This window comes from Condylura cristata, unplaced genomic scaffold, assembly GCF_000260355.1.
Source record: "Condylura cristata isolate star-nosed mole 26May11 unplaced genomic scaffold, ConCri1.0 scaffold00005, whole genome shotgun sequence".
Taxonomy (NCBI): domain Eukaryota; kingdom Metazoa; phylum Chordata; class Mammalia; order Eulipotyphla; family Talpidae; genus Condylura; species Condylura cristata.
Window position 1 is genome coordinate 24,649,445 of NW_004567106.1, and position 26,584 is coordinate 24,676,028.

The following is a 26,584-nucleotide window of genomic DNA, read 5'->3' on the forward strand; positions in this document are numbered from 1 at the left end:
AAAGTGAATAATATCTGACCTTGACTATGTTCTCTGAGCTTTCTGGAAGACAGAAGGCATGCCAAAGACCCAAACCTTGCTTGCTCCAAGGAAGAAATACTAAGCATATAATTCTGTTTTAATTACTTTTTTCATTAGTTTTAATGATTTTATCATTACTTTACTAAATTATTAATTCAAGATTTAAGGTTTAAACATCCATATGTATTTTCTAGTAATGTATGTGCAATTAACTTTTGATTTTTCTTAGCCACAAGGTGGCAGGAATTTCCATACTATATTCCATCTTAGAGATACAGCTTTATTGTGGAATCATTATCCCCTTAGAAGTGGTGTTAACAGCTGTTAGTTAACAAAAAGAAGCAATCGCAAAAGTTTTTAAACTAGATCCCTAACTCCTGAGTATCAGTGGCCAGTAGTCTGAAGTGAAATACATGTAAAATAATAAGGTATTATCAATTTAAAAAAAAGTTGGGAAAATGCACAACTGCTGCTACCTTTGGAGATCTTAATACCTTTTGGTATTGAGAAGTATTTTGGAAACATTACCTTAGTTTCTCAACAGACTCATAAGCTAAGGGCTGTAATTACTTCCCATTTTACAAGTGGAAAAGTAGTTCCATCTGTACACTGATTAATTTGACCAAAGTCACATCTAGAAAAGTATAATTAGACTCTGGAATGTATCCCCTTAACTTGATGTTCTATTCACAAGCACAGAGTCCCAAACAACTGATACTGAAGAAAGAAACTAAGAATGTCTACTCACCCCTCACTAAATACCTCAAGGGGTGAGCTTTGGATGGCTTTGCCAGGGAAAGGGTATGGAGAAATCAGGTTGGTTTAGCAGCTCACGCAGACACAGAGCAGGCTCGCTGGGCTCAGTGGAGCAAGTCCCGCCAGGAGGGACCAGCCTTCCCAAACTCTAGTTGCTTTAGAAGAAGCCCAGAGCCAGTGGTTAGAGTAACTAGTTTACTATCAACTAGGTGCCTTTTTGCCAGATCATTTGATTAGACCATTTCCTAAATAAGTGATATATGCATGAATATATTTGTTTCTTCTCAGTTCTCATTTTGTATCTGAGAAAATAAGCACAGAGATGTTAGGGAGAATCAGAGCTGCCTAACGCCAGGGTCCACACTTCTCCCACTCTTACCTAATGCCTCTCAGAATAAATTCCTACAAGTGAGACTGCACTCTGTTAAAAAAAAAATATTACTAGAAAAATTTAATAGACAATTTTCCTATCACACTATAAAACTCATTTTCAACTCTAAGTTTATTAAATTCTCTTTGAATAATCAATCATTTTCAAATTCTCTTTGCTCTCTAATTCCTGGGTGAGGAGAAACCTCAGTATTCCTTTAATACAACTTGATTTGGGCATGAAATAATATCTATCAGGTGGTAAGGTCTCCAAAAGCTCTTTCATCATCAATGAAGGGAGGATGGGGATTTTGTCTTTACTCATTGGACATTTTTGGTCAATAGTTGGTTCTCAATAAATAGTTGGTATTGAATCATAAGTCAGTTGATAGTAATGATGACTATTTTCCTAAATAAAATTTGTTTTATTTTCCTATTTGTTTGTTTAGATTATCTAAGTAGATAAATTACAACATCCTAAAAGTCTTTTTGTCCCTCCTTGGGATTAACAGGACTCTGCCAAAGTATAACAATTACTGCAAAGTATTTTTAGAATTAAAAGTTCAGCTTGCTATCATGTTAACTGATATTTTCAGCAGTATTCTGCCTTGACTTGCCCATTCACCCCTCTTATGCTTGTCCTGTTAGTACGCTCTGAGGAATTTTTTTTAAATGGGAGGGTGGATATGAAATGCCAATGTGTCCCCACAAAAGTTTGCATTATGACTCTCCAAAGCTATGTAGATTTTATCTCCAACATGCATTCTACTATAAAATTATAACTGTTAAAGTAAGCATTTTCCTTTTTGATGTCACATGTTTTCAAAGAAAACAATAAGACAGGTCTCACATAATTTCCAATTATTGTTGAGTTTAGTGTATCAGCCCACATTTCCCCTACAACAAAAAACTAATCCTACCAGGTACTGATTATATAAGACAAAATCTCTGCTTTCTCTTTGCCCTCACTTTTAGACCCCAATCTATTAGCAATATAAAACAGAAAATGTTTCCGTTCATCTTATTTCATTTGGTTTGAGAATAAATTTAATAATGAGTCAGTTTGTTTAATGGATCATCACAATTTCTAATGTCCAAAAACCTCATTAAATTAAAAGCTTTATGGTGCAATTGAAGAAAAAGAGTATTTCCAAATACAATTAAAATCCAATATTAAAACATTAAAAGTGAATCTCACATCTCACTTATGAGAAAAAATTAACATCATTAGATACTATTTCCACCCACTAGATTAGCAAATTGATAAAGCCCTATACTAGGAAAATACAGAGAAATGGACTCTCACAAAAAACAGAAGGGAATTTAAGCCAGTTCAAGTTCTATGGATAACTCGCCATTAACAAAATTATAAAGATGTACATAAACTTGACTCAGTAAGTCTACTTGAAATGACACAAGCAAAAGGGATTTACTACAGCAGTGTTCACAATAACAAGCAAATTCTACACTACTGCAAAAATTGATTCATGTACAAGCATTCTAATACTATGACTTCATAGTATTAGTTGTGTAAATAAAGAAGGAAAATACATGCATGTATCTGTCTTCCAGGTAGTTATCTCCCAGTTGGAGAATGTGGTAGTTGGGGATACTACTGGAAGATCTGTTATACACACACCACACACACTCACAAACACACACACACACACACACACACACACAGAGGTATAGCGATATAAAGATAAACCTTTTCAGACCTTAAAAAAAATTTAACCATAAGAATATTACCATTTTCTTAAAATACATTTGTATCATGTACACTCCCATTGCCTTCCCAGCCCTACCTTTCATAATCCCTGGATGAGTGAGCTTTGCCTTTAGTAACCCAGCGCAAGTCCTACTCTTAGAGCTGACCTCACCTTTCCCTTTGGGGCTCCGGGCCAGCCAGCATGGTCGCTTCACAGCGAACAGTAGACTGAGACTCAGCATCATGCTTAGTTAGATGCTGAGCACTTCAGGGACCATTGCTCCAGGTCTGTGTTCTGAGCAGGTCTGTCAAAAGTAGTATCTGTGGGACACTCACTCTGTCTCCCCAATATTCAGTCAGCTCATTAAATCATTTCTAAACCTCCAAGACAATCATTTTCTAGGGGAGACTGATCTATGAAGTATTACCTATCGATTGTACTGGACTATACTGTTTCTAACCATCTGAAAATAATGACTCAACGGCACACTCCTATACAACAAAGTAATCATTAAATAAGCATGCAAAAATATACAAGCAGCAGGAGCAAGCAGAAAAATTTAACACTTAGTTTAAAAGAAAATCAACTCTGGACAAAAATACCAAGAAGGTATATATCATACAAACAAGAAAAAAGTCTATGTAAGTTTGCTACACAATCAACCCTGGAGTTTTTTGTAAATAGGGTGAAATCAAGCTTCACACTTTATCACTTCATTATTGGTTTAAAAGATACCAACAATTAAAACATAATAAAACTTGAACCAATGAACATTCTTATTACATTCAAGCTTAATGAACAAGGTAATACTTCACAAAAATAGTTTATTTCTTCTACCCAAAATTTGTTACTCAACTTAACCTAGTTATTACAGATAGATAAAAAGTTTCAAACTGCTTACTGTCTAGCTTGGTCCTTACTGGAATAGGTTACATTTACGACTGCAGTTTCCGAGTCAGTGTTCACTACAGGAAGAGAAAAAATGAACAGAAAAAAGATGATTAGTTTACTTTCTACTTTCTTCCTTTTACAAATTTAAAAGCAATTGACAAGACATGTACCTTGCTCACAGTTTTCCACCACTCCATACTGTACTAGTAAATTATCCAGCACCTATCAGGAAGGAGAGAGAAAATTATCAATTTTGAGTTACCTAAGTTATTAGCAAGGGGCAGTACTATGTTTGAAAATTGCCAAGTGACCATGAAGGAAAAGAGCCCAAAAAAAGGACAGTTGAATGAGGAAAGGGGTACCAAAGAAACCATACATGTGGTTTTCTCTCCTGCCTCTCCCATAACCTTTGAGTTTAAGTTCACTTCCTATGTCTAAACAAGAAATAAAGGGGCCCAGCAAAATGCTAAAGCCACAGCCATTTGATCCCCAAGGTTGGAGAAAAACGCTGCATAGATTAGTCACATTACACATCATCACATTGACACGTTTCCTCCTTGTGCACAGCACAGTCACTAGACACACAGCCCAAGTTAAAACACTGAAGTTCTATCTTGAAGCTGACCTCTTTCAGACAACTTCCTTGTACAGTTTTAGTGGGTTTGTGATAATAGAATATGCACAAAGCAGGCTAGCAAAATGAAGAGAGAACATAGCTGGTATTCTACCTCAAGCACTGAATTTAAGACTAGCATAAGTGATCTAACAATGCCTGGACAATAAAAAGTGTAGAAAGAATCAAGATATTTTTTCATTCAGATTTTTTTCTTTTTGTAGAATGTATACTTTCTCTTCTCAGGGATAGTCCCTGTGCAACTCCCACCACCAATTCACCTCTACACCATCACCACAGTCCCTTTATGGTTTCAGGTCTTATGTCAACCATTTTGAGTTGATTTCAGTGCACAGTATGAGGTAGTGGTCTAGCTTCACTCATTTATATGTAACAGTTCAGTTTTCCCAACACTATTTATTGAAGAAACTGTCCTTGTTCCAGTGCATATTTTTTGCTCAGAAGTGAGTACTTCTAAATCTCCATAGAGCTGAAAAAGGTACAATTTGAAACTGTTTTCCCCACTTCCCCTTTAGTTTATTATTGCACTTTGCACATTATTTAACTGAAATTAAAACAGTAACTATATATAAGGTTGTAGTAGTATAAAGTGGAGGTATATGTATCATTGTATAAATCTAACTTAAATGTCCTTATCATCCAAGAACTGTCACATTTTTCTTTGTGACAGTTAAATTAAATTTCTATTAATTTTTAGTAAACTCCTTATTCATCAATTTAACTGCAAATTTTGTGGTCTCTTGAAAATGTTTTCTGGTCCTTAGGACACAGTGAACCATTAAGAAGACACCGAATAAATTTTTATGGCAATTTCACATTGAACTTTAAGCAATTTCTTAAAGTAAAGAATATTATGTGGCATCTTTTAAGCTTTTACTTAGCCTACTTCTTTGGTTTGAAATTTACAGCAAGGTTTGTCTCGAAATGAGTTTTCTTCCCTCACTTTAAATAAGGTTGTATCTAGTTATAAATGGAAGATTGTTTTGATGTGAAGGCTGACATGAATTTCCTTTGAAAAAGCATTACAGCTACGATTACAGCTACTATTATAACAACAAAGCCTAATTTTTAATATTTAGATCAGAACACTTAACTGACTACATAAAATTTGACTTGTCTGTCTTAGCACTAGACTGTATGATTAATGTGAATTTTTTTTTTAAGCTTGCTGGAATTTTGGGTTCACTGCACTATCTCCATAGCAGGTGCAAAAAAAGTTTTTTTCCCAAATACTTCTTAAATGAACTAAATACTTTTCAGGAAGAAATCCTAGTGTAGTTTATTAGGAATGATTACGATAATGGTGCTCACCTCAATATTACATGACATGCATGTAATATTAATCAGAGACTGATTAAAGCCACACCAAAAAAAAAAACTTCTCACAATGCTATACAAAGACATAACAGGCAACATATAGCTCCTTAAACTTTTTAAAAATAAACTTTTTTTTTAAAGATTTATTTATTATTCATCCAGAACTGGGGTACAGGCCAGAGATGCGGAGGGTGAAAGACTTCACCAGAGACAGAGTGGGAAGAAGAACAGGCAGATCGACGAAGTACACTGCTGAGGGGAGCAGCGGGCGGGTCAGGAGAGGTCTGCCACGCCATGTGGTCACCTCCGGGGCAGGCGGGGATCGAACTCATGCAGAATTGGCTTAAGCTTCTTAGTTCAGTGCTTTAACCCGCTGCGCCACAGGGAGGGCCAAAAAATAAACTTTTTAAAAATAAACCACTTACATTTTTTCAACACTCATATTCTTGAAACAAAAAAAACCTTAATACCAAAACACATTTTACATGTGCATTAACAGAATTTCAACAAGGTATTTTAATTCACTCTATCCTAAGTAATCATAGCTACAGAAAAGGTACTTCCTCATTTAAAATTTGACTTAAATGAATGTCACTAGTTAGAACTTTGAGATAAACTGGGTATCTGCAGGGGGTGGAACTGGTGTGTGGAGGAGGGGTGCCAGAAATAGGGGGGAAACTGCCAATTTGGTGTTAATTTAAGTAAGCATTCCTAATTCTCCTTAGATGCAATTTGTCCAGTAATTAAATGGACTCATATCACTTAACTTTTACTACTCTAGAGAAGATACTGCAAAACTTAAATACCTAAGATGTATAAGCAATGTTGGCTAGAGCTAAAACTCTCTTAGCCACAAAGCTTTAGGGATAATCACAAGTGAGGAAGGGGGGGTACTATCAATATTGCAATCAAATTTCCAAATCCAAAAAGGGTTTCCAGCCCCCCAAATAACTGAGCAGTGATACAGTAACCCATTTTCCTTCCACCGATTGGGCAGGAGCATGTAGAGTAAGTCAAGAAGAGTCACCAGATTTTATCATGCCACTCCAACCCACTGAGTAATTACAAGTCATTCTTGCTAAATTCTGATATTTTGACATACCTGGATTATCTAGAAAGACAAAAGTTCTTGTTATCAGTCAAATGAACACCCACTCTAAGTTCTTGTCTCCTCTCAGTTCCGAGAACATCTTGTAGTTTCTACCTTTCCCACCTATTGTAGCCACAAAAGTTTCTTTAAAATAGCCATGTTTTGTGGAGCTTCCCTACGACCCAGCAATCCCACACCTAGGTATCTACCCAAAAGACACAAAAACACTGATTGAAAAAGATACCTACACCCCCATGTTTACTGCTGTTTTATTTACAATTGGGAAAACATGGAAGCAGCCCAAATGCCCAAAAGTAGATGACTGGATAAAAAAGATGTGGTACATATATACAATGGAATATTACTCAGCAACCAAAAAGAGAAACACATGTCTTTTGCAGCAACTTGGATGGAGCTGGAAAAGATCATGCTTAGTGAGATAAGCCAGAAAGAAAAAGAAAAAGAAAAATACCAGATGGTTTCACTCATAGCAGGAGTATAATAGTCCAGGCGAGAAAATAACAAAAATAATGAACAACCACATACCAGAGACATTTTGCGGGGGTGGAGTGGGGAATGGGATCAAAAACAGGGGGGTGAGGAAGGAAGTGCACAGGATTATGGTGATGGCACACGGTGACTTGGTAATGGGAAACCCGTGGGGATTACAATTGAGATGGGGAAAAAAAATGTACAAAATGATGTAAAAATAAACTGTTATAAAATAAAAATAAAAAATATCTAAAGAAGTGGGGGGAAAAATAGCCATGTTTTGGCCCAAAAGTAGATGACTGGATTAAAAAGATGTGGTATATATACAATGGAATATTACTCAGCAACCAAAAAAAAAAGAAACACATGTCTTTTGTAACAACTTGGATGGAGCTGGAAAAGATCATGCTTAGTGAGATAAGCCAGAAAGAGAAAGAAAAATACCGGATGGTGTCACTCACAGCAGGAGTATAATGGACCAGGAGAGAAAATACTAAAAATAACGAACAGCCATATACCAGAGACATTTTGTGGGGGTGGAGTGGGAATGGGATCAAAAACGGGGGCTGGGGAGGGAGGTGCACAGGACTATGATGATGGCACACAGGTGACTTGGTGATGGGAAACCCGCGGGGATTGCAATTGAGATGGAAAAAAAAAAGAAAATGTACAAAATTATGTAAAAAATAAACTGTTATAAAATAAATAAATAAAAAATAAAAAGAATCTAAACAAAAAAAAAAATAGCCATGTTTGGACAGAGCTGGAAAAGATCATGCTTAGTGAGATAAAGCCAGAAAGAAAAAGAAAAATATCGGATGGTTTTGCTCGTAGCAGGAGTATAATGGACCAGGCGAGAAAATAATAAGAATAATGAACAGCCATATACCAGAGACATTTTATGGGGGTGGGGTGAGGAATGGGATCAAAAACAGTGGGGGGAGGGAAGTGCACCGGACTATGGTGATGGCACATGGGTGACTTGGTAATAGGAAACCCATGGGGATTACATTTGAGATGAAAAAAAAAAGTACAAAATAATGTAAAAATAAACTATTGTGTTATAAAAAAGAGAAAGAAACACCTCAAGGTCCATACATTTCACCCAAATTCATCTTCTCAGCTGTGTAATATTCCATTGAGTATATGTTCCATAATTTCTCTATTCATTCATTTGTTGTAGGGCACTTAGGTTGGTTCCATCACTGCAATTGTGAGCAGTGCTGCTATGTACATAAGCATAGATAAATCTTTTTGTATTAGAGTTTGCATATTATTTGGATAAATAATAAATAACCTCAAGGTGATTATGTTGAATGAAACATGTCAGCAAATGAAAGAAAGATATCAAATGGTTTTGCTCATCTCTGAAATATAAATACAAAAAAAGTATGTATAAAAATAGGTAACTTGTACTTTACAAAAAGAAGATAATGGTAATAGGGGAAAGGGTGGAGATGATGGGGGAGGTAGGTAGATGAGGTATGGGAACAGGTAGTTGGTGGAGGGATTTTTAAAAAGGCAAAAAAGAATGTAATTTCCAAGAAAATAAACTGAAGAAGAAAATAAATTGACAAAAAAATAGCCATGTTTAAGGTGAGAAAATAAAGATAATGATGAACAGCTATATACCTGAGACATTTTGTGGGGTAGAGTGGGAAAAGGGATCAAAAACAGTGGGGGAGAGAAAGGCACTGGACTGGAACACATGGGAGATTTAGTGATGGGAAGCTCTAGGGGAACTGCAACTGAGATGTAAAAATGCACAAAATGATGTAAAAATAAACTATTATATTATAAACAAATAAAATAGCCATGTTTAAAAGGTAAATACAAAAAAGCTTTCACTGTACATTTCCAATATTTTCACAGATCTATAACAAGCCAAAATTCTCATATCTAAATGAATTTATTTTACCCAAGCCAGAAAGGAAACGTTTCTTTATGTTTAGATAGGTTGGAATTCCAACTAGAAGGGGAAAAGGGTATCAAAACAAAGGCTCAGAGGAAATGTCTCAGTGGAATTCCCCCTTTTTATAAATTTAGACTTTTAAAAAGGGTAAATGATCACCACTTTCAAAAATTAGCATTCAAAGTAGAAACTGAATAGAAAGAACTATATGATAAACGCAAAGATTACTTAATACAGCTGTACAGAATTAAGATCTTTCATAGACTGATAGAGAAAATAATACAAATGCTATCAACTGATAAATATGTAATACAGTCACAGTGAAATACTATTCAGTGGTAAAAAGGAATTCATTGACTTCTTTCTGACAAAAAGACTTGTACAAGTCATTAAATTGTACATTTAAATAGGAACATTTTATGGCATGTGAAATAGATCTAGAATTTTGTAACTCTGAAGTAATAATAAAGTTCAGTCTAATACACAAAAATTTAATCAGATTTGATAGTGTCTGCTCATAAATACAGTACCAACATCAAGACAATATGATTTTCAAAACCTCTTCATATCTAGCAGCCTTGTTTACTACATCATAGAACACTGAAGTCATAATAGGTGGGAAATTATTACAGGTGATATCTGAACATTCAACTATTTCCTCTGCAACAATCAGTCCCAACTTCAACCCTGATAAGACTGGTTGTATTTCAGCTGATCTTATCCTATCAGCATGGAGTATAATTCACACTTTGCAGATAAACCATCTGTTGATGATTTATTCTGCAATTACAATCACTGTTCAGGTTCTATCAACTCTGAATTTTATGAATCAAGGAACTCACTGGAATCCCTGCACCCCAGTACACCACACCACAGCTATCTCCCTGCTGCAACTTACTATTCTTTTTCTTCAGTGTCTTTCAAACTGCTGATAAAAACTGTCCAAACATCAGGAGGCACAGGGCATCAATTATATGACACCACCAACACCTCCCATCATCTTCAATATATTCCCCAAACCTAAAATCCAAGTCATACCTTCAATTCTGATAAAGTACCCCACTTATGTTTTCATAGCACCCAAGCTTATCTAACCCCAGAAATGAAAGCAGTATCATTTTAAAGTCTCCTCATCGACCTTTAATTCCTGACTAGACTTTTGATTATTATTCTTAGTGATATGATTATTTGCTGGGTGTGTCCCAGTTAATCTATTCGCAGTATTTACACTGGGTTCCTTGCTTAAGATAGCTGTAACACAAATAAGATCACAGATTCAAAATTTCCACATTTGCTTTATAGGTTTCACATGATGATAGAACACTTGGCATTAAAGTCTGTACACCGCTCCAGCTACATTCTGAAAGTACTTCTGGAAATGAATCCCCCCCTTCCAGGTAAACTCTGAACAGTTGCACTCGTCCTGACACTTCCTAAGAGAAGGAACCATATCTTAGTTACTTGTGAACCAAATACTTAATTCAATGAAGAACAAAAATGTTAAGAAGTTAAGAACAATTAAGATACTTTTTAATCTAAGAGCAAAGGAAGCTAATTTCAGTTTCATTTAAAAGACGGTAATAGGGCCCTCCCTGGTGGTGCAGTGGGTTAAAGTACAGCACCATGAAGCTCACCACAGTCACTTCAGCATGAGTTTGACCTATGGCCAGGGACGTGACCTATGGCGCAGCAGACCTCTCCTGTCTCACCCACTGCTCCCCTCAGCAGTGTACTTCATCAGTCAGCCTGTTCTGCTCCCCACTCTGTCTCTGGTGAATCCTCTCACAGCCCTGTACCTCTGGCCTGTAACTCAGTTCTGTGTGCATAAATAAATAAATCTTAAAAAAAGAAAAAGACCAAAATAACAATTTCACTTATCATGAATTCATATTAAAAAGACGTCACCAAAGTATTACAAAACCACAATAAAATCAAAGTAAAATTAAAATCATATCTAATGTTCTCTCGTTCTAATACATGCCCAAATAACCTTCGAAATACCAAAAACAGACTCAGACTTTGGGGAGACATTATTATCAGAAAAAAGTCATTTAAGCTACCCATCATTTCAGTAAGAACGGGGAAAACTTCACAGAATCAATTTTTCACTAAGTATATGGAACTGAAAGGAATTTCCTTTAAGCACAGCACAATGTGTTTTATGCAAACAGGAACCATTTGAGGCAAGGGGGTAAGGGGAAAATCACCAAGAAGATACTTTTTACATTTATCCATGAGATTATGTTTGGGAGGGGGGGACCCTTGTGCCACCAAGGAGGCCAAGTATCATCACTATCAAGCTAGTAGCAGCCACCGCAGCACAAGTTTGATCCCTGGCCAAGTAGCTAGCGGTAGACTTTCCTGTCTTGCCCTGTTCCCTCTGGCAGTGTATTTCAGTAGATCCACCTGTTCTGCTCCCCACTCTGTCTCTGGTGAATCCTCTCACTGACACTGCACCTCTGGCCTATACCATACATACATACATATAAATCTTTAAAAAAAAAAAAAAAAACAACTCTTCACTACAGGTTCCCATAAGCACTTCTAATAAATATTGATACAAAATAATTAAACAAAGACATCCTTTTTTTTTTTAAAGATTTATTTATTTATGCATACAGACAGATAGATGCCTGACTGGGGTACAGGCCAGAGGTGAAGGGTCAGTGAGGGGATTCACCAGAGACAGAATGGGGAGCAGAACAGGCCAACTGATGAAGTACACTGCTGAGGGGAGCAGCAGGAGAGGGCTGCCCCGCCATGTGGATCACCTCTGGGGCTGGGGCAGAGGATCAAACTCATGTTGAAGTGGCTTTAGCTTCTTAGTGCTATACTTTAACCCGCTGCACCACCATGGAGGACCAAGAACAATTACATCTTAATATAACTTTCTCTAAAATGTTACCATCATAATTAATTTGGATAAAATTCAAGCCATTCCCTCACATGAAACTCTGAAAATGACTTTCAATATCAAGGTCTGCACACATGAAGACCCAATCACTAACCATCTCACAAGACATACTGGTATGTCTTTTTTATCACTGATTAAACCCAGAGTGAATCTTAGCTTTCACCACTCCACACAGATGCTCCAGAGTTATAGACTGCATAAAGAAAGTCTCATAACTTTCCAACCACTGTCAACTTTCACAAGTGAGATCCTCCAACATGGGGAGCAGACAGTATCTGAGGATTCATCAAGTCATGTGATCAACAGAATGACCAAGAGAAAGTGCTAAGCCACATTCGCTCATACAGACCTCAGTGTACAGAATATGAACAGCATCTCAGGAACACCAGTGGAGCAATAAGGGAGACTTATTCAGACTGTTAGAGATTTAACAACTAAGCCATATTGTATCCATTTCTCCTGTTAATGATTTTATAGTAAAAGGCATACCATCCTCCAGAATTTTAGCCAGAAGACTTAAATTCGACCTTAGTGATTTCATCGGCTGAAGCCTCCCTGGTGGCACAAAGTCGCAGTACTATCAATCTACCAACAGCCACTGCAGCAAGATCCCTGGCCAGGGAGCTGACCCACATGGTGCAGCAGACCTCTCATGTCTCACCCTTTGCTCCCCTCAGCAATGTATTTCAATAGATCTGCCTGTTCTGCTCCTCTCTCTGTCTCTGATTAATCATCTCACCACCCCCGACCTGCATGCACCTCTATCTTGTACACCAGTTCTTTTATGCTTAAATCAAAATAATTTTCATTTGCGTCCACTATAGGATAGAGACAGACAGATAGGTAGATGCCTAACACATTACTCTGAGCCAGGCAGATGTTCTTTCTTTGGTCACTGCACTAGACACCAAGTCATTCTCCAACCAATCAATCATCGCATCTATGGCCTGCTCCCACCCCCGCCCTGAAACACATTCCCCTCATATTCAGTTTTGCTTTCAAATGTTTGTTCTCATACAGCTAGACCTGCATAGTCCTGGATAAGCCACTACCTACATGGGCTAATCTTTATTTCAGATGTGCTAAGGTGTGAAATTTGAAGATTTTGAAAGTTTACTACCAAAAATGGTTTAATTACAATTTTTTAAATATTGTGTTAAAATTGACATATTTCAGATATATTTGGTTAAGTAAAAAGTTAATTTTCACGATTTCTTTTTCACTTTAACTTGCCTACCAGAAAATTTTAAGTTGCTTTAGTGCCCTGCATATCTTTCTTTTGGACAATGCTGACCTATACCAACTTTTAAAAATCTGAGCTAATCAAGTCACATCATTGTGACTTGAACCTCCCTTATATTCTAAAAACCTCCCTTAGTATTTGAGATAGTATCTAAAATCTCTAACAAGTGCCTCTGAGAATTCCTATGTTCTGTTCATCACTTAATGCTACTTTATTCTCTCCAACTTCCCTGGTCATTTTTCAGTAAGGATGAAAAATGAGTTATGGGTGCTTCATTTGGGTGCTTTCTAGAAGCTTTACTGTGCCAATGTTTCACCTACTTAAACTCATTTAATCCACACAATCCCATGAACTAACATCACATTTTACAGATGGTCAAATTCCAGATCACAGACAAGAAGTTAGCAGTGTTTAAACTTAGGTAAACAGTTAAGTGATTGAGAAATGACTTAAATACCAGAGTTCATGCTCTTTACTACTTGGACTAGAGGAAGTTGACTCATTTCCCCATACAATTAAAATACAATATGGTGATAGAGCCTGAAACCAATCCTTACTTTGTTGGAAGAGTAAAACTATCCTTTGGTAGGCAAATAACTTTATTAACAACCAGAGTCAATAAGCTTTCTAAGCCCATGCTCCAAGTGCTAAAAACCTTATTTTCTACATACACAATCAGGAGTTAACAAATATGAAGCTATTTTATGTTTTATTAAGAAATAATTGTAAAAACATCCCAAATAATATAAAGTTAGGGCCACTTTTGACTACCTGCTTATAAACCAGTTACTTCTACCCAAACAAGAAAACCAGTCAGTTTAGTGGGTCACATGGAAAGATGCTCAAAGTCATAGCCATTAGGGAAATGCAAATCAAAACAATGAGATATCACTTCCCACCCACTGGAATGGCTGTAATTTAAAATATGTATGTAAGGAAAATGATAAGAAGTTGACAAGAAAAAAATAGAAAAACTTGAAAAATTAGAACTTCACTGGAAGAATGTACAAGAGAGTAGCTGCTATAGGAAATACTGCAGTTCCTCAAAAAAGTTAAAATGGAGTATCAAATGATCCAAAATTTTCATTTTTGGGCTTACATCTAGAAAGAACTGAAAGCAGGGATTCAATGAAATGTTAGTTTACAGCATTGCTATACACAACTGCTAAAAACAAAAGAACTCTAAGTGGATAAACATAATGTGATACATGTTTACAATGGAATATTATTCAACCAGAAGAAGGAAAAAAGAGATACACTGTGATAATGTATCACACACTGATAGATGTGGTAATGTGGATGAATCTCAAAAACATTAAGCTAAGTGAAATAAAGCAGACATAAAAAGTCACATATTGCGTAATTTACTTGGTAAATCTAGAAAGAGACATATGCACCCCTAAAATTGACTACAACATTATTCAAAATAGCTGAGAGTTGGAAACAACCTAAGTGCCCTCAGCAGATAAGTAAAAAAGATGTATATATGAAGCACGTAAGACACAATGAACTACTACTCAGTTATAAAAATGAAGTCCTGGCCCTCCCTGGTGGCGCAACGGGTGAGGACGCGGCACTGCAAGCTGGCCGCAGCAGCTTCAGTAAGGGTTCGATCCCCGCAGGGGCAGTCCACATACCCTGAAAGACTTCTGACCCGCCCGCTGCTCCTCTCAGCAGTGTATTTCGTCGATCTGCCTGTCCTGCTTCCCACTCTGTCTCTGGTGAAGCCTCTCACCACCCCTGAGCCTCTGACTTGTACCCCAGTTCTGTATGCACAAATAAAAATCTTAAAAAAAAAAAAAAAATGAAATCCTGCCATTTCCAACATGGATGGGCCTAAATTAGTCAGATACCATATGAAGTGCCCTATGATCTCTCTCATAAAAGTCAGGTAAAGAGGGGCTTCTTTGGTGACACACAGGCTAAGTCTCAGTGCTATCACCACTATGGCCTGAGTTCAATCTCCCGCTAGGGAGCTAATCCACATGGCGCCCGCAGCAGACCTCTCCTGTCTCACCTGTTGCTCCCATCAGCAGTGTACTTCATCCATCTGCCTGTTCTGCTCCCCACTGTCTCTGGTGAATCCTCTCACCACCCCTGCACCTCTGGCCTGTACCCCAGTTCTGTATGCATAAAAAAACTTAAAAAAAAAAAAAAGGTATATCCAGAGATAGAATTTGACAAGTAAGAGGATTCTATAGGGGTGATGACAATATTTTGGCATGAACAGTAATTTCCGTTACGTAACCTTGTTAACATGCTAAAACCCATTAAACTGTAAACTTTACAATGATTGCTTTTATGTGAATTTTAGCTCAATTTTTAAAAAGCATGCATGTGTACTTGTTTATGTATTCATATGTATACTCATTAAAAAGAATTCTCTTGTTGCATTTTTATTTTCATAAAACTAGTACATTAGTTACTGTCTAAATTTTATTTATACCTCCTTATTTATTCAGATTGTGGCTATTCTCCCATTTTGCAGCTGAGGCAGATTTTAAAGTAATTATCTTAAGTATGACATTCCTCATCTCTTGTTTTTATCTAGTCCCTCAGTTTAGTGGGCAATCCATGTTGGTGAATGCAAGCATAGCTTGTTCTTTTTAAGTATTTGTAGAATTCCACAGTACAAGCTATTAACCTATTTTTTTCAGCCCCCTTAGTCACACCATCCTCAAACCAAAGTCTTCTGTGGCATACCCACAACATGCTACACAGTGTGGACAGAGTCCAGCTAAAAGCTAGGAAGGCAGTGACTGCTTGTTCCTCTTCCCAGGCCTTTGTCCCTAAATCAAAAAAAAAAAACTGGGGATCTGAATAGCAAACACCATTTTCAATTACTGAAAAGGATAACCTCCCCAAACAGCTACAAGTTACTAGAGTTAAGGGGAAAAACAGCAGTTCAAAAGCCTAGTTATGATTCTAACATAATTTGGGGTAAAGAAACTAGGGGGGCAGGTTATCAAAATGAGATGAAAAATATCCAACATTTCAGTGGACTCCAGAAGTGAAGCTAATTACCTCAGATGTTGGCATTTTATCTATTGCTCCTATTCAACTGAAGAAAAGAAAAAGATGGGTTCCCAAGTCAGTGCTGCTAAGAATAGTTCCCCTAAGAAATCAGTCTTTCAGATGTGCATTAGTTATTCCATTGGACTTGAGGAGGAGACTTTAATAAAATAACTAGAAGTGATGAATGGATAAACAAATACTACACATTTAAATCATAATCACCATCCAGCCATTAAAAGGGATGTAGTACATCATACAGGAAAGATGCACCTTGAAAATATTATGCTAAGTGCAAGAGGCCAGTTATATCTGGTCCCGCTTATATGAAATGTACAGAATGGGCAAATTCACAGAGAAAGTAGATGAGTGATTGCCAGAGGCTAGGAAGAGGCTGGAAAGGCAGGGACTACTAGTGGCTACAGGATTACTTTGGGGGAATAATAAAAATGTCTCAGAATTCAGATTAGTGGTGAGGGGTTTCTAACCTTGTGAATACAACACTTTAAAAAATAACAAAATTGTATGTTTTTAAAGGGTATATTTTATGGCTCATGAATTACAGGTCAATTTTTTTAATATTTAAAATATACAGGGTATAAATTTATATATATATATATGACATGACCCAATCATGTTTGAACCCTGAGTCATATTGTCATATTACAGTATTGCCACTGGGAGGGAGTGAGACTTTCCTTGTCACTTTCCAAATTTCTTCATAATCAGGGACAACAAGTGTATGACATAAACTTTGTTTATATTGGCCTTTAAAGTATCTTCAGAAAAGGAATGCTGAAAAAGTAAGTGTTCTTTCCTGCAGTTAAGGCTGTCACTGGAACAGTAGAGAAACACAAAGGACAGACTGCAGGGGATCAACATGATAGTGGCAAGAGTTACTAGTATGTAAATTCTTGCAGATTCTCATGAAACTTCAAATAGCTGTATAGTCTAATGGTAAATCAAAATAATTTTTAAAGAAAGTTTTATGTAGTAATATTTATCTGACATTATATGATGGGAGTGGAAAACAGAGGAAATGAGATAGGCCATACACTGATGATTGTTGAGGTCAAGTGACAGGTCCATGAGGTGAGCTTTGCTCTATACTTGATACTACCCAATTGTCTCTTGCTACTATCCACTTCAAAAAGTTTTAAAAGTGGGAAGCTTTTTTGAAGTTAAATAAATATATACAAATATGATTTAAGAATAAGCATAAAGGTCACACAGTAAGAAAATTAAAATTATCTCCAATGTTCTCTGAAAAAACCTTTTTTAAAAAACCCTGGAGGCACAATGGATTAAAGCATAGCACTATGATGCTGTCACAGCCACTGCAGCACAAGTTCAATCCCTGGCCAGGGAGGTGACCCACGTGGCGTGGCAGACTTCTCCTGACCTACCCACTGCTCCCCTCTCAGCTGTGTATTTAGTACTTCATCCATCTGCCTGTTCTGCTCCCCACTCTGTCTCTGGTGAATCCTCTCACCAATCCTGCACTTCTGGCCTGTACCCCAGTTCTGTATGAATAAACGAATCTTTAAAAAAACTAAAATATAGGCCACAGACAGGAAGGCAAAGTATATTTCTAATAAAAAGCTTGCACCAGAATTTCATAGTCCAAAGAAACCATTTTAACATGTTCAAAAGATTTAAGTAGACATTCAACCAAGTATATTATATATATATATATATATAGCTATTACACATGAAAATATACTCAGCACTCTTAACTAGAGAAATGTGTATCAAAACCACAACAAGCTAGCACTCCAAACCCTGAGTGAAGTATGGCTAACATAGCAAATATTGGCAAGAATATAAAGAAATCTGAACCCTCACTGCTGATGGAATCGGGAAATAGTTCTGTCACTATGAGGACTTTAGCATTTCCTCAAAATATTAAATATTAGGTTGCTATATAACTTAGCAATTCCATGGGGCATTGCTCTCTAGAGCTGCATGAAGGAAATTGAGAACATATGACCTCCAAAAAGCTGGCACACAAATGCTCACAGTATCATACTCACAATATTCAAGAAAAACAATCCAAATGTCTAGTAACTGAGGAATAAATAAATTATGGTATGTCTATACAATGGAACATTATATGGCAATAAAAAGTATACATAGTTTACATACAAATACACTTATAGAGAGAGGTATATATATATGCAGAGTTCACATATACATATGCATTTCCTGGCTCTGCTAGCTGAGAGAACCTGAAAGCAATGAAACCTCCAAGAGGAGTCACCACATTTACTATCCAGATCTTGGTTTCTAATACTATTCTCCACTAAGATGAGCTAGGTCTCCTTAGAGAAAATGATTGATTCTAGGATGGATTAGGAATAATTATATAGGTTAACTGCAGAATAACTTGCAGTGCCAGAAAATAAGATCTTGAAAAGAAAAAACCAAACATATACACAATGATGAAGGTAACAAAGGGACAGAGAAAACAAATGAAAGCTCTCAATAGCCAAAACTAGAACAATGTGAATAAAACTAATATTTCTATATTACAAGGTACAAAATAAATGTATGCAAGGTCAAATTGATTGAATAAATTAATTAATGAGGGAGAACACTCAAATATCCTTGGAGAATTCTAAATTTATGCAGATACTCTGCTCTCAAGGAACTGGACTCCTTAATTGTTTAGTGTGCACAATGGCGATCTTCCAATGAGTACAGAATGGGAAATGGGGGGGAGTTTACTGTGGAGCAATCCAACACTTTCCTCCAGGTGATCTAGGTTAACAAAACAGTAATAAATCATGTACTCTTGATATGATGAAACAGAAATGACATTCGATCACTATGATCGTCCTCCCCAGAATCCACTAGTGTAAGCCTGAGAAAAAAATTCACACAAGCCCCAAATAAAGAACATTCTCCAAAATGCCTGATCAATACTCCTCAAAGTCCTCAAAAACAAGGAAAATCTAACAAATGTTCAAAGCCAAGAGGAATCAAAGGAGGCATGACAACTAAATGTAATGTGGAATCATGGAATGGATCCTAGAACAAAAGGGCATTAAGTAAGAAGGAAATGTGAATAAAATATAGACTTTAGTTTATTATAAACTAGGACCCAAAAAATGTTGGTTCATTAGCTGTGATAAATATATGAAACTAATATAAGTAGCTAATGACAGGGTAGATGGATTAAAGTATATGGGCTCTGTATTGTCTTTGCAACTTTATTACAAATCTCCAACTATTCTAAAATAAAGCTCATTTTATAACTGAAATAAAGTATGACCTGCAGTGATGTGGATCAACCTAGAAAATATTAAGTGAAAGAAACCAGTCACAGAAGGTCACATGCATGTAGTTCCATTTATGTGAGATTGTCAAGACAGGCATTTTCTGAGGCAGAAAGTAGGGGCTGGAGAAGTAAATAGGGAGTGAATATTAATGAGCACAGGGCTGCCTTTTGGGGGGTGCTGAAAAATGTTATGAAGTCAGTGGTAATAGTCTTGGCTCAGTGCATATTCAGAGAACTACTGATTTTCCATGTTAGGACTAAATTTTTCATACGCTGCTAGTGCCATAAAATGGCCCAACATGGAAAACTATTTGGCAGTTTCTGAAAACATTAAACATATCCCTATCTTATAATCCAGCTATTCCACTCCTAGATTTTGATTTCCAGAGAATCAAAGTGTTGGGAGGAAAATTTCTTCCTCTAACATAGATAATATATATGTGTTCATATGTATAGGAGCACACCAAAAAAGCAACTAAAGAGAGGATTTACATGTCTAAGTTGATGGTAGAGAATGAGGAGACAGGAAAGGTTTCACAGGAAAAACAAATGGAAAATAAAGTTTGTGTCCTTTGTTTATAAAGTGGCACATGGTCTTCTCTCTCTTTTTTCAGGTCAATAAAACTTCTATTCTGAAGTTCTAAGTTCTATTCACTGAATTTTTTCCTTCTGTCAATTAAGAAAAGCTCTATATAAGTTTCTTTCTGCATCTATTGAGTTTCAAATGTCTTTAAGATAATCTTCATGGGCCTCCCTGGTGACACAGAGGTTAAAGTCCAGGCACTAGGCAAACTATCACCAGCAACTGCATGAATTTGATCCCTGGTCAGGGAGCTGACCCATATGGTGCAGCAGACCTCTCCGGCTCTCCCCCTTAACAGTGTATTTCAACAGATCTGTCTTTCTACTGTCTCTGGTGAATCCTCAAACCCTCTACCTCCACACTTTTGGCCCACACCCCAGTTCTTCTATGCACAAACAAGCAAATCTTTTTTAAAAAACTACTACTTTTGCAGGTCAAATTAGCTAAATTCAAAGTATTTTAACATGAATTATGTGGGACAGGCTGTAGGTAAATAATTAATCTCATCCACTAGAGGAAGTATAAAGAAGTACAACATTACACAAAAACATTAATTCAAAAGAACACCTATACCCCTATATGGAATCAACTCAAATGCCCCAAAACAGATGACTGGATCAAGAAGATGTGGTACATATACAGTATGGACTATTACTCAGAAATCAAAAAAGATAACTCATGCCATTTGCAGCAACATGGATGGAGCTGAGAGGGATTGTGCTTAGCGTAAGAAGCCAGAAAGAAAAAGAAAAATATCAGATGGTTTCACTCATAGCAGGAGTATAAGGAATAAGAAGAAAAAAAAAGGCAATTATAATAAAGTATAAATGAAAGTCAACAAACAACTATAAACCAGAGACATTCTACAGGGGTGGAGAAGGGAATAGGATTAAAACTGGGGTGGGAAGACTCCACGGGACTATAGTAATGGCACATAGGGAGAATTGGTGGTAGGAAGTCCATGGGGATTACAAACAAGATGAAAAAATGTACAAATGAAGAATGCTATTGGGGGGACAGGCAGTGGAGGGGTGGGCAGCCCACAGCATTTTTATAACTACTTAGTAACAGCACAGGACCAAAAATTTATATTGCCATCTGCTAATTTAACTTCTATGTGTGCCTACATAAAAATAGGAGACAAATGCTAAAACTTCATGTTTTCCAAATTTACCCAATGAACCTACATTACCTATAATGCAGAAACGGCAACATTTAAGTCATTATTATAACAATGACTTGTGAAAAACAGTTCAAAACGACAAATTAATAAAGTCAGCAAAGAGCTTATACAACTCAACAAAAAACAAAACACCCAATCAAAAAATGGGTAGAAAACCTAAAAAAGACATTTCTCCAAAGAAAAAATGCAAATGGCCAACAGGTATATGAAAAAATGTTCAATATCACTTATATCAGGGAAATGCAAACCAAAACCACAATAAAATATCACCTTACACCAGAGGTGTATCAAAAAAACTGGTTAACAACAAAGGCTGGTGAGAATGTGGAGTAAAAGGAAATTTCTTACACTGCTAGTGAGCATGTGAACTGCTCTAGCCATTGTGGAAAGCTGTGTGGAGTTTCCTTAAATGCTAAAAATTGATCTACCATATGATGCAGTGATCCCACTCCCAAGAATCTACCCAAAGGACACAAAAACAACAATTTGAAAGGAAACCAGCACACCTACGCAGCATTATTTGCTATAGACAAGATATGGAAACAACCCAAATGTCCAATACAGATAATGGGTGAAGAAGTGGTATAGATAAAGATATATAAACTGATGCCGTTTGCAGCAACTTGGAAGGAACTGAAAGGGATTGTGCCTAGCAAAATAAGTCACAAAGAGAGAGAAATAACTGGTGGTTTCACTTATAGGTAGAATATAGGGAAACCAAACAAAATGTCAACAAAAAAGACAAACTTGCAAACAAGCCATAGATCTGAGGAAGAAGATTCAAAACAGGGGAGGGAAGAGCACAAGGGAGTAAAGTGACATTTTATGGGTACTATGGTGGTGGGAGAATTATGGGAACCACACCTGAGGGGAGACATGGAAGATTGTAGAAAAATGAGCAATGATGTAAGCAAATTTAAAAAATGTACTTAAATGAATTGCTGATATACTCAACAAAGAAGGCTAATATCAAAATGATTATGCTTAGGGAAAGAAGCCAAGTGCAGAAGACTATCTGATTCTATTTACGTGAAATTACAGAAAACAGTAATTCATAAGACATAGGTAAAATTCCGACTCAGTTAAAAAAAAAAACCTATAGGAGATATTACAGGTTATTATATTTGCATAAGGTGGCAGAACTATATAGAGTTAATAGACAATGTTAGCTGCAGACCATGGAAAGTTTTCCCATTTCTCAGTTGTCTTTTCTTACAAGTGGGAACAGTAATATTTCCATCCTATGTCTAGGGCTGATAATAAGAACTCAAATGGGAATCCATCTAAAGAGTATTTGTACCTGTCCCTGGTTGTGGTCAGTACTCCCCATATATGTGCCATGAAGTTAATCTACAACTGGAGGCTGGTATAGTAAAGATATAGGGGAAGTATGAGCTAGGAAAGTCGCAGTGAACAAAGATGAGTAAAAATGGAAAAAGTGAAATTCTTAAAAGCTTTAGAAGTAAGTTATCACCATCAACTCAAGTAAACTAAGTGAAATTTTCCATTCTTTTTTATATGTACTTGGACATACGACACAAAACAACATTAGGAAGACTAGCAAGACAAATGCCCCAAGGTGTCTACTTCAGCTGACAGTCCAGATCTAAAAATCATCCAACACTCAAATCATCACTCCTCAATGGGGATCTTTTCCTATAGACAAGGATCAAAAACTGAGGAATTCTAAAATATCTCAATGCATTTCCATTAAACTTTCAGTAAAAAACACAGCAAACTGTAGCTTTCCTCACCCCGATGTGTGAAGGAACACTGAAAAGTAAGATTACATTTTGGATAAGACAAAGCAAGTCATCAGAGAAAAAATGCCCCAAATGCTTTTCTGGTGTCCTGCATTTCTCTAATGGTTCACTGTTCTAAAACCCTGCACCTTGGAACTTCTATACACACACACACACACACACACACACACACACACACACACACACACAATTTTAGCCCTGAATATTTTGATCATTAACATCAGAAGTAGAAGGTAACAGAAAACAAACCATGGTGAAGTTTTTTTAAATATTTAAGCCCAAAAAGAGCTCTCCTTTAGATTTACTTATATCTCTCTAGTGTTGAGTCACATGTGCAGATTAAATAGTAGTGTTTTGTTTTTAATGATAGCTCAGGTCATGTTCAGTTTTAATTCAACCAAGGGCTACCCACATGTTAAGAGAAATTTTAAAGGAAATTACTTTTGAGTATTCTTCTGTTCTTGAGAAAACTTCAACTCACCTATTTTGAAAGTTAGACTATAAACTATTTCAATCACTCCAAGAAACTACTTAAATACCAGTTGCAGGTTCTAGATCCAAAAAAAGTTGAGGCAAATTCTACCCTATTTCTCCTACTGAATGCAGTTCTAAAATCTGGACAGGATATATGAAGTAGCTATTTGAATATTTTAAAAAGTAAATGATAGCAGATGTTCTGAGGAATCTCAAGTACTACTGGAACAGAGGTGATTTATTCCCCTGCTTTTTACCTCTAATAAGCCCCAAATTAGATGTGTGGCAGTACAAAACTTGTAAATTGTTAGTGGAGAATTCTAAGAGAAGCCCTGGAGTCCTGGCTCAAATTGCTGGAAAGGGATACCAAAGCTCTGATAGAGGAGACAAGTCATGGTTCCCATTGCTTTTTTTCCTGTCCTCTTCCTACCACTTAAGACCCACATATGGATATTATTACAAAAAATATACAACCAAGCAGAGCAAATAAGGTCCTGGCTTTGTTGGTCGGAAAATCAAAAGGGAAGACCTAAGGAACCATACAATTCTAATCAGTTAATGGAATGAAGGAGCTCAAAAAAGCAACTGGGGCCCTCCCTGGTGGTGCAACGGCTTTAAGCAGAGCACTATGAGGTAATCCGCACCTACTGCGGCACAAGTTCAACCCCCAGCCAGGTAGGTGACCCAGATGGCACAACAGTGCCTGTCTCGCCTGCTGCTATTCATAGCAGTGTATTTTAGTCCATCTGCCTGTTCTGCTCCCCACTCTCTCTCTGCTGAATTCTCACTCCCTGCACCTCTAGCCTGTACCTCAATTTTTGTATGCATAACTAAAAACAGGTGATACTGATAGACAGATAGATGGATAGATAATTAATATGCAATGACATATTCAACTTGGCTGTGACAGCTTGGGACCAGAAATGCCTGCTTTGTATACTGGCCATACACAGTTCATAGGAAAACTGGTATTCCCCTGCATACCTTTCACCAGATCATTTCTAATGCAGATAAGTATGGCCCCTCCCATAACAATGATGCATGAAGGACTATTGTTCAATTCTTTAAATGGAAGTTACAGTGACTTTCCTAAATAATCTGTCTGAGCTCACTCATCACTCATAACCACATTATTTCCTCCAGACTTTGGTATCTATTGGATTCACTATCATTTTCAGGGGCATGTTGAAAGCAAATAAATGTTAATTATAAGAAACAGAAGCTCACATTGTGAGGGGAAGTTTTTCTGCTGAAGGAACCGGATTAAGAGCTGAAACTCAGGCCCTTCCTGGTGGCACAATGGTTAAAACGCAGCACTGCGAAGCTGGCTGAGGCCTCTTTGATGGCATTTGACCCCCACCCAGGAGGTGACCCACATAGCACAGCATACCTTTCCTGTCTCACCTGCTGCTCTCCTCAGCAGTGTGCTATGTCCACCTGCCTGTTCTGCTCCCCAATGACTCTCTGGTGGATCCTCTCACCGCCCCTGCACCTCTGGCCTGTACCCCAGTTCTGTACAGATTCTCCTCAGCAGTGTGCTATGTCAATCTGCCTGTTCTGCTCCCCAATGACTCTAGTGAATCCTCTTACTACTCCTGCACCTCTGGCCTGTACCCCAGTTCTGTACGGATAAATAAATCTTTAAAAAAAAAAAAAAAAGCACAGAAACTATACCACTTAACAGCTGGGTAGCCCAGGGCAAGTTATTTCCCCTCTCAGTATCTTAGTTGCCTCATCTGTAAGGTGTAGGACATGAAACTGTTGTGAAGACTAAAACAGGTTACTCAGCAGCTGCACAGTAAGTGCCCAATAAAGCCATCTATGTACTGGACAGTGCTCAGAGTCAGACCAATGGAAAGATAATCTGTGCCAAATGTCTTCTCAAATTTCCTATTACCTTCCTTCAAAATTATGTCATGGAGATCAACTATCTCTAATGACTGTTCATACTCAAATTCATCAGTATCTTATCAGGCTTCTGCCACACTGTCTTTAAAGAGAAAAATTTTTTAAATCATCCACCCAGAATAATCTATCTGCTACTACCTTATAACTCCAAGATGCCTGATGCAAAGGTCAAACTTTCTATGGGTTATTTCTACTATTTAACAGTGTATTTCTACTATTTAACAGTGAAATGTCCCTTGACTTCTTGCTAGTCTATAGCACTGTCAACCACATGGCTCCAACCTAAGTGTTTTTCTGTTTAAGTTAAAATACCTCATTTAAAGTTAGCTTTACATCATCAAATATACTTAAGATGTTGGACACTCATTTTTGTATCCATCATGGACCAAAGAGCATCTGCTCAGGGCACCAAAGAGAAACCAGCTCTTTGAAAGATAAAGATAAGGAATGAGTGAGTGAGCGAGCGAATGATATTTCCTGCCCCTCGGTATTTCAACATCCATGGGCACTTTACCTAACAGACACCACAGCGCTGGCCTAAAAGCTTTTCTGCCCAGATAGCTCGGATTATCAGAATACTTTATCCCAGGTTTACAGAGGGCTCTCTGAGCTATTTTATAGTCACCACATGATTTTGATCTCCCTCCTCCCCACTAAAGGACATGGCATCACTACTATCTTGCTTCCTTCTTTCCTTCTTTTAAATAAAGGCTCTTTTGGTTTCCTTTCTACCAGAGCCTAGTTTAATATTTTTCAGTTTCTCATTAGTGTAGCCAAGGAGGTACTGTGTCCAATCTCCCTTACTATACTCAGAGTCCATATGAAAAGTAAATAATAGATTTCAGTGAGATGTTACCTGCTTTAAGAAACTATCATCAATCTTATGGGAATTTCTGATCTCTATACATCACCCTCTTCAAAATATAATGTGGGTAACATAATTTTTCCATTATAAGCACCTCCCCCTCAACACACAAAAGTCAGAGGCTTTCCTATACACAACCAATCAGAAGAAGCAGAAATAAAAAAAAAA

At 37.1% G+C, this 26,584-nt stretch overlaps 1 protein-coding gene across 3 annotated transcripts in view; it reads right to left on the minus strand.

The window, feature by feature from the left end:
• Nucleotides 1-26,584, minus strand: part of IGF2BP3 (insulin-like growth factor 2 mRNA binding protein 3) — a 113,878-nt gene that overhangs the window by 35,739 nt on the left and 51,555 nt on the right. For all 3 annotated transcript variants that reach the window (XM_004676772.2, XM_004676773.2, XM_012720946.1), the window contains exons 4-5: nt 3,917-3,968; nt 3,757-3,820 (exon numbers count right to left, since the gene is read on the minus strand). In XM_004676772.2, the coding sequence (XP_004676829.1) occupies nt 3,757-3,820; nt 3,917-3,968 (116 nt within the window). The remainder of the gene's footprint in view (nt 1-3,756; nt 3,821-3,916; nt 3,969-26,584) is intronic.